The sequence below is a fragment of the Pleurodeles waltl genome, chromosome 3_1 (assembly GCF_031143425.1).
Source record: "Pleurodeles waltl isolate 20211129_DDA chromosome 3_1, aPleWal1.hap1.20221129, whole genome shotgun sequence".
NCBI lineage: Eukaryota > Metazoa > Chordata > Amphibia > Caudata > Salamandridae > Pleurodeles > Pleurodeles waltl.
In genome coordinates, this window is record NC_090440.1 from 1,026,813,931 (window position 1) to 1,026,823,869 (window position 9,939).

Consider the following 9,939-nt stretch of genomic DNA (forward strand, 5'->3'; position numbering starts at 1 on the left):
ATTGCCACTTCGACTTGCCATTTAAAAGTACTTGCCAAGCCTTAAACTCCCTTTTTCTACATATTAGTCACCCCTAAGGTAAGCACTAGGTAACCCATATGGCAGGGCACAATGTAGGGTAAAAAGCAGGACATGTACAAATGTGTTTTATATGTCCTGGTAGTGATAAACTCCTAAATTCGTTTTCCACTACTGTGAGGCCTCCTCCTTTCATAGACTAGCATTAGGGCTGCCTTCATATACTTTTTGAGTCGTAGATTCTGATCAGAAAGGGGTAACCAGGTCATATTAAGTATGGCCATAATAGTAATAGAAAATCCTGCTTATTGGTGAGGTTGGATTTTATATTACTATTTTAGAAATGCCACTTTTAGAAAGTGAGGATTTCTCTGCACTTAAAGACCATCTGTGCCTTACAGCCTGTCTCCAGTCAATGTCTGGGCTGGACTGGTTGCCAGCTCCCTTATGCATTTCAACCAGACAACCACAAACACAAGACACTCAGTCACACCTGCACTCATCTGCATACTGAATGTGTCTTCCTGGGCTGGAAGGGTGGAGGGCCTGACTCTTTCATTACAAAGGCTAGTGGCCTGCTTTCACACAATGGACTGCCAAACCCCCTACTAGGACACTGTCAGCCAGGACTGTACTGAAAGGGGGAATTGTGCACTTCAAAACCACTCTTTGAAGTCTCCTCCACTTCAAAGGCATTTTGGGTAAATAAACTGGGTCTCTCTGACCCCACCAACTCAGACACTTCTGGACCTACACCTGCATCCGGTCAAGAGGAACTGCCTGGCTGCCCAAAGGACTCATCTGGACTGTTTTGCTGAGAAAGACTATTACCCTACTGTTGCCTGGCTGGTCTCTGACTTTGCTGAGAAGGACTCTGCCTTCCCCAAAGGTGCTTTCTAAAGGCTTGGATTGGGCTTGCCTCCTGTTTTCTGAGGTCTCAGGGCCAAAAATACTTCATCTCTTTAGGAAACTCCTTGTGCATCGAAATCGACGCACAGCCTGCAGGAATCAACACAAGGCCTGCATTGTGACCGAGAAATCACAATACAGCCGCATAGAACGACGCAGCCCAACTTCCTGAGTTAAAATTCGATGCAGTGCCTGCCTTGCGATGGAAAATTCAACGCATCGCCTACTGGATTTACGCAACGCCCATGTCTTTTTCCAGCGTGTTAAGGAATTTTCCCCGCATCGTACCTGGATGTCAAAATACCCTGCATTGCAGTGAGGAATCAAGAATGAACGCTGGAAAATGATGCAAACCCCTTGCAGCATGAAAAAACAACACATCATCTGTGCCGTGCCGGAAAATCCAATGCCCACCTTATTTTTCCATGCATCTTCTCCTCTGTGGTCTGCGTGTGTCATTGTTTTTGGCGCAAACTAGGTACTGTGTGTAACAAAGAGACAACTGTTTATTTTTAAGGATTAATGCTCTTTTAAACATTTTAAAAGTGATATTTCAACTTGTGCTTTGTCAGTCTGACCTTATTTTATTCAGATAAATATTATCTATTTTTCCAAACTTGTGTGGTGTATTTTTTTGCTTTTTTCACTGTGTTACTGTATGATTTATTGCGCAAATACTTTACACATTGCCTTCTAAATTAAGCCTGGCTGCTCAGTGCCAAGCTACCAGAAGGTGGGCACAGGATAATTTGCATTGTGTGTGTGTCTTAGCCTGACTAGGATTGTGGCCCCTACTTGGACAAGGGTGTATACATCTGCAAACTAGAAACCCCATTTCTAACAGTCTGTCATTAAAAAATGCTTTGAAGACTTCAGGTACTTTCCACACATCGGGCAGTTGTATTATGCCTTAGCTTCCAGCTAATGTCAAATATAAGCAATAGCAACTAAGTTTGTGTCAGAGGTAGAAAGAAAGGTTGTGATTGACATTTTTGGAGATCTGTTCATGATGAAAGTTGTATCTTCTGAAGTGATAACAGATAATCGAGTACAATTGGTATCAGGGGAGGTCAAGCTTTTTTTGTGTAAGTTCTTAATTTTGTTTATTATACCCAGAGTAATGGATTGGTGGAAAGATGTCATCCGATCTTGACGGAGGGATTACAGTTAACATTATGTGAAAGCAAATTCCAAAGCGACAGCTAGGCAGTTAGTTTTGGCATGTGGCAACACAGATATGGGTAAAACTCCATATAAATTGATGCGAGGAAGAGTTTTTCATTCTGAGTTGAATCATAGTTTTGGATGCAATGAAAAAGAGGGAATTGTAATATTAACAAATCAAGGAAGGTCAAGGGTGATGATGTGCCACAGGGTCAGGATAATTTCAAAGTGAATGACTGGGTATGTGTAAAACTAGGATGAAGAAACTGTGGAGATTTACTTTTCCCTAACATGTTGTGAAAGTAGGTTAGCACGTTGTGGAGTTATCAGATGGAAACGTCTGGAATACAAGCAAAGTGGTTGGGATGCCAGTTGTTTTGTTGGATGGTGATGTAGAATTAAAGGGAAAAATGGATGATGGACATGTGCTAAGAAGCAGTGAGAAAAAAACTGCTTGTTAATAGGTGATGTTTGTCTATTGATCCCACTCATTTATCCTGTTGCTGTGTGATCTTGTCAGCCAAGCCAACAATAAAGCACTTCACAGTATAAGTCCCTTCTGTACACAGTCCATAATTTACCCTGTTTATAAAGAAAGCCCTTTACAGTTACATTTGAAGGAGTAAGAGGTCAATTCAGTTCACACTGATTGCTGTCTTTTTTCCAATTCTTGGATATGACTTCTTCACAACTAACTTTCCTATTTGGTTTGTTGTGTTTCAGGAAGATGATGACTTAATTACTGTTTGCATTGGGGAAATATTCTTGGAGTTTGTCAACATGCTGCCTTCTTTCCAGACCTACTGCCTACAACAGTCTGCTTCAGTCAACATGCTGAATACCCTCGAAAAAGAGAAGGAATTGCTGAGGTAAGTGCTGACAGTGATAGAAAGATTTATGTCCCTTGCTATTCCTTTGTTATTTATATTGACAAGGGTAAAGTTAGCTAGAATTTTCATGGAGATTTTAATGCCAATGTTAGTGATTTCCATTCCCATTTCTGGATGCTGTCTGTTGCATACACAACCTACAAATAACATGTGACAAGCATTGAAAGTATTTGGAAGTAAACATAAAGCATGGTCATTATTGAAATTGAAAATTTTAAGTAAATGGCAAGAACAGTCTTCACTCTTGGTACAGTTTCACTGTAACCGTCCCAAACACTGCTACTCCCTTTAGTGTGACTGGTAGATGAGAACAGTGGCATCTTGCCTTGACTAGAGGTATTGTACTAACGAATCCTGCAGTGTGCAGGTGTGAGTTTGATGTTCTGTCATCTGGATCCAACCCTGGGCAGCGCCAGCGAAAACAATTCAGTCTTTTGCAAATGGAAGTAGTATGTGAGATTGTCCAGCATGTATGTAAAGGTAGGATCATGCTGTTCCACTCCACCCTGAGCAAGGAATGAGTGGCACTAAAAAACAGGTCTTGTGTTCCTTACTTATAGTGGCATCCCTGGTGTATTGCTAACACTGATACGGGTGGAACTTAAGGGACACTGTGGGAGACTACCTATACTTCCCGTAATGTGATATTGTTAGAAATGGGGTCTTCGATTGGCAGTCAGGTTACCCCCTGTCCAAGCAAGGACCCTCACTCTAGTCAGGGTAAAGGAGAATCACCCTCAGTTAACCCCCGTTCACTCCTTGGTAGCTTGGCTCAAACAGGCAGGCTTAACTTGAGAAGCAATGTATAAAGTATTTGTACCAACACACACAGTAACTCAGTAAAAACACTACTAACTGACACAGGTTTAGGAAAATAGATAACGTTTATCTAAACAAAACAAGACCAAAATGATAAAAATCCAACATACACAGGTCAAGTTCTGAATTTAAAAAGCAAAAGAGTCTTAAATCTTTAGAAAACAGTGGAAACATTGTTAGTTTACAAAAGTACCTGGATAGCGTCAAAATAAAACCTCATGGGTGAGTGTGTGTCGAAAAAGGCCAGCGATGCATTGATTTCTCACCCACAGGTGAGAACGTGCGTCATTCCTTAACCGGTCAGGTCGCATGCGTCGTTTCTTCTCTCCCGCAAGAGATCAATGCGTCGATACAGACGGGCACCTCGGGTCTGGGCAGGCTTTGCGTTGATTTTCCGCATCCAGCGATGTTGCATCAAAATCTGGTCGCACAGTGTCAAGAAACCACGCTGTGTGTTGCGTTGTCAATAGCAGCTGCTGCGGGTTTCACTTGTTGTTTCTCCAGCCGCATTGCGTCGATCTTCCAGCTGCGATGCAGGGAGAGCGTCGATGTTAGTGCGTCGTTTTTCAGCCACGAGGCGGGTGGTGTGTCGAAAGCTTCTCTGCACGGCTGTCTTTGCGTGGATTTCTGTCCTTTTTTACCAGCTGCACCTCTCAAGGGCCCAAAGACAGGTTAGGGACCACTTGGCAGGCAGGACTCTCAGCAGAAAGCCCAGGTGCTGGCAGAGAGAAGTCTTTGATGTCCCTGAGATTTCAACAACAGGACGCAAGCTCAGTTCAGGCCCTTGGAGATTCTTTACCAGTGGGAAGTCACACAAAAGTCAGTCTTTGTCCTCTCTCTGACAGAAGCAGCTACTGCAGGCCAACCCAGCAAAGCACAGTCACAGTCACTGGCAAAGGGGCAGTATTCCTTCTCCAGCTTCCAGCTCTTCTCCTTGGCAGAGGTTCCTCTTAGTTCCAGACGTAATCTGATTTTCAGGGGTTTGGGTGCTGTTCTTATACCTCTTTCTGCCTTTGAAGCAGGCCTACTTCAAAGAGAAGTCTGAGTTGGTTTCAAGATCCTGCCTTGCCCAGGCCAGGCCCCAGACACACACCTGGGGGTTGGAGTCTGCATTGTGGGAGGGCAGGCACAGTTCTTTGAGGTGTAAGTGACCACTCCTCCCCTCAGCCCAGATGGCCCATCAGAATATGCAGGCTGCTCCCCAGCTCCCTTTGTGTCACTGTCTAGAGGAGAGGTGCTAACAGCCCAACTATCAAACTGACCCAGACAGGGAATCCACAAAGAAGCAGAGTCACGGAATGGTTTAAGCAGGAAAATGCTTTCTAGAAGTGGCTTTTTCAAACACACAATCTAAAAACTAACTTCACTACAAGATGTATTCTTAGACATGAGGAGTTTGCAGTCTCTGAACTCACAATGTATCTGCTCCCAAAGGGAATCTGCGCTTTAACCAAATTTAAAGGCAGCCCCCATGTTAACCTATGAGAGAGATAGACCTTGCAAAAGTGAACATCGAATTTGGCAGTATTTCAGTCAGGACATGTAAAACACATAAGTACATATCCCACCTTCAACATACACTGCACCCTGCCCATGTGGCTACCTAGGGTCTACCTTAGGGGTGCCTTACATGTATAAAAAGGGAATATTTAGGCCAGGCAAGTGGGTACACTTGCCAAGTCTAATTGGCAGTTTAAAACTGCCCTCACAGGCATTGCAGTGGCAGGTCTGAGCCATGTTTACAGGGCTACTAATGTGGGTGGCACAACCAGTGCTGCAGGCGCACTAGTAGCATTTGCTTTACAGGCCCTGGGCACCTCTAGTACATCAAATCTGCCAATCATGGATAAGCCAATGTACACATACAATTTAGAGAGGGAACACTTACACTTTAGCACTGGTCAGCAGTGGTAAAGTGCCCAGAGCAACCAAAACAGCAAAAACTGAGTCCAGCACACAAAAAACCTTGGAAGTAGAGGCAAAAAGTTAGGGGAGACCATGCTAATGATGCCAAGTCTAACAGATATGTATTACTTCCCCCTGAATTCTGACTGATAAAAACATTAATCTATTGGTCCAGTGCCTAACAAAACAGAGGGCCTGATTACAACTTTGGAGGAGGGTGTTAATCCGTCCCAAATGTGACGGATATACCACCAGCCGTATTACCAGTCCATTATATCCTATGGAACTCGTAATACAGCTGGTGGTATATCCGTCACATTTGGGACGGATTAACACCCTCCTCCAAAGTTGTAATCAGGCCCAAAGTGTGCTGCGGAATCACACTTATTGGTGGATCTCTTCCCACAGGTACCAACTTAACACTGTAGTGCCACACACCACAGGAACAATTTATGAAGCCATTTTATTCCCAACAAATCAAAAGCATGTGTTGTGATACCTTGTGTCTCTAGTAAGAGGTCACATACCCAAGGATAGGCATGTCTCTTAGTCCAAAACTACAGAGACGTTGATCTGCTTTTTCTGAAGTCAGAAAATGTATGTAGGTTGCAGCTGATTCATTCTGCACATTTGTAAATCCCCAGAGTATCACCCCTTACTGACTCAGACTTCTACTTTTGACAGCTAAGCCCAGAAACGTGTGTGTGCTCCTCAACCATAGATCGTAAAATACTACCCACAGTGCACCAGCTATTTCTTTTATGATTCCCAGAGCAGGATCCCTTACTATTTCGTGTTGTTTTTTTTTTATTCAAAACTAACAGTAACACAGTTTGAGACTATGAACACAAAGATTAAGAACTGTAGTAGGTCTTACAGCAAGCAAAGAAGCAAGCGACTACATGGGCATGGTGGTCTTTTAATGTCAGTATTCTGGACAGGTCAGTTTCAGCTTATATATACTACCATGGTATTTCAGGTGCATAACCTATGCTGTTTAAATACCGAACGCTGCAAGTATATGGTTTTCAAAGTATTCTGTAAGGACTAGTTGATAGATAAGGTATGCTCACAGGTCCTTACAATTGGTTCTGTTGGTCAATGGCATAATTAGCTATTTCTTCCCATAGCCAGCACTTAGTTTTCATCCTTGTTGAATTCAAATGCAATTAATGTGCTAAAGAAACCCAGAGTTAAATTAAACAAAAACCTCAACTTAAGTCAGGATTGATATATGAAAGCCAGAGGCCTATTACGTCTTTGATGAATTTATGCATTTTGCAACTGACCCCTTTGACAATGCAAAATGAAATACCATCCATATAACTAAAAATGCTGATTTGCTTTTAGAAATTAACATTTTTCTCTTTTCCCCTCTAGGATATTTCTCAACGTCTCCCAGAACGACAACATTGCTCTCCGTCGAATGAACCTAAGATCCTTCTTAATGGCTCCATTGCAGAGGGTGACCAAATATCCTCTTCTGTTGAGTCGTATTATCAACAGTACCATTGAGTACCATCCAGACCACAGCAGTCTCTGGGAAGCTAAGAGTCGGATCGAGTCGCATCTTGAGCACATCAACATGAAAACCAAACAGGAAGGAAATTCATGGACTCTGCGTTCCTTCCGTCGTGAAAGCAGGAAGAACAGAGAGGTTATCAACATTGAGATCAGAGAAACAGCTATCAAGACAGTGGGTTGGTTGAGAGAAGAGACACGCTTCATTATGGAAGGCTCCTTGCAACTTGCACAACCCACAGATGGTCACTGGGTCAGAAAGGGTAGTAAAGTCTTAAAATTTCAAAATCTGCAGGTCCTGTTAATGGCGAACATGAGGCGACAATCAGAATCCAGCTTAGAGGGAATGCCTCCGGATGCTGCTTCACATCAGGGACCAGTGAAGGATGCTGTGCTCGTACTAATCAGGGACAAGAGTAACGGAAAGTTCAGCCTGCTCAGGGAACCTTTGCGGCTCAGTAACTGTGTGGTCTCTGCTGACCCCGACTGCGATGACACTTTTGAACTCTTGGAAATCCGGCGAGAGGCATTTGTTTTCCGGGATGGGGACAAAGCACGGACTCATCACTGGTTTAGACAAATCAAGAGGTATTCGAGAGAGTTGGGCTCTTGGAAAAAGCGTCGAAACGCACTACCCAACATCATGATTAGCACAACTCAAAGCAGGTTTTGAAAGCTGCCGGCAGTAACCTCACTGGGGAAATACAACTGTAGAAAGACCATCCAAACCTTTTTTAGCTAAAAAAAGGGATCATTTTACAAACAAGGGGCGATAAATGAATTTAATAATTAATTTATTCAGCATGTCTGAGATTAAAATAGGGAAGTTTTATTAGCTTCCAAATACCTGGACACCGATAGCTACCTTTATACTGTGAGTATTACAGTGAAACACACCACACAGTGACAGTTGGTACAGACCGTAACTAAGCTGCAATTACTGTTGGAGAGCACCAGCGAGATTTTATTGATAGGTCAGCTCATCAGTGTTAATTAGCTGCCATCTAATGTGTTCATGAATTCAAGGTCAAATCTGCTTCTGTCTGAAGGGCAGTGTAATTAGCTTCATTCCCCTCGCTTGCTTGACTGATTACTCCCTCTTTCCTGATAAGTGTAAATACTATTGTGTGGCTTGATGTCTGAGAGCTAAATATAACATTCCCGCTGTAGAATCTGTGGCTCATCGGAGAAGCACAAATCGAGCAGTGCGGAATTGCTTTTCGGATTTTCAGACAGCCTCAGCGACACCCTTGGAGACCTAAACGACTTGCTAACAAATCTTCTGTTCAACCTGCTAAACCGTGTGACCCTCGCCCACCATTCTCTACTTGCAGTCCCATCATTCAGTTCATTCTGTAAGCCTGTTTATGAAAGAAATATGCAGTCGTGTAAATTGTCTCTGATGTTGTACAGCCCAGGATCCATTACCATGCCACATTTGCAAATGACCCACTTAACCTTGTATGTTCAAACGATGCTACCTTTTGACTGTCAAACATTATTATGTTTTTTAAAGCAAACTAAATTGCATTGTAATTTATTATCATAAACCTGTTTTTTCAGTACCGTCAGCTGTTCATAGTTGTTTCTTTGAACACATTGGTTTAGTTTTAAACATTAGAGGAGCTGTCCAAGTGGAAGGTTTAGAATGCGTTGTGCGTACTAAAGACCGTTGCTCTGGATCCTAAACAATAAAGCCAACCGATTTTAGGAGTGGCGCTGAAGAAAAGCATTCCATGCAGATGATGGAGGAGAGTTTGAACAGCAAGCAAAGGAAGCAAGCATAGAGTTCGAACATTGTGTCCTGTGGCATATTTCATCATTTAAGACGGAAATCAAGGATAGCCATCCTTTTAAATGTATCGATAATTTATAACGTACATGCTTATAATTAAGTCACCTCTTTGAACCGAGAAAGTTAAGGATTTTGAATGAGGTAACTAAAGTAAAAAATAATTTGGATGCCTGGCACATCACTCAGCAGACCTAGCAGTAATGAAAATTACTAGTGCTATTTATACCTAAGCCTGAATCTAGGCATCTCCAGCTACTTTTGTTTGATAAGCAAGATGAACATGTTGCATTGCTCATTTATTAGTTGAACTGGAACAGTACAAGGCCAAGAGAATTGTGCATATAAGATACATTCTTATGGGTTTCTGCCTAACAGTATTTTATATTTGGCCTTCTTCTGGTTCATGCAGCTCTTTAATAGGATACAAAACTACCTCCATTAGAAGCATATCACCATCTGTGAAAGAGGCCTCTTGATGAAACATAACATCTGTGCTCTAGATCTCCTTCAGCTGCATTTGTCCAGGCTCTCTCTGTCACAGTTGGCATCACAGGAAGATGTCTTCTTACAAGATGGATGGCTAGCATATTAAATCCACTGGTTTGTTGTAGGGAGAAAGGTTGCAGGTCCCGAGCCCATCCTGAATCGTTAAGATCTCCTTGAGTTGCACTTTCCATGCAGAAATTCAAGATACTATATGTGGCCCAGGTCCTAAAAGCAACTGGAAATAATGAATGCTGTAGTGAATCGAGCTGTAGGATGCTCATTTTCATATACCCGTCATGTAGAAACACAGTTTCTCACCAGAAGTGAGAATATCTTCCTAACACTACAGGGTAAAAAAATCAGCCCTCTTTAGTCTCAATCTGGCACCATGTATTTAAGAAGATCCTATCTCTGGGATCAGGTTTCCGGTGC

The 9,939-nt window shown here is 42.6% G+C and overlaps 1 protein-coding gene across 5 annotated transcripts in view; it reads left to right on the forward strand.

The window, feature by feature from the left end:
* The window catches only part of LOC138284937 (uncharacterized), a 374,377-nt gene extending 365,586 nt beyond the window's left edge, over positions 1-8,791 (forward strand). For all 5 annotated transcript variants that reach the window (XM_069224279.1, XM_069224278.1, XM_069224277.1 and 2 more), the window contains 2 exons: positions 2,815-2,960; positions 7,086-8,791. In XM_069224279.1, coding sequence (XP_069080380.1) covers positions 2,815-2,960; positions 7,086-7,899 — 960 coding nt within the window. In that variant the 3' untranslated portion in view covers positions 7,900-8,791. The remainder of the gene's footprint in view (positions 1-2,814; positions 2,961-7,085) is intronic.
* The last annotated feature ends 1,148 nt before the right edge of the window (positions 8,792-9,939 follow it).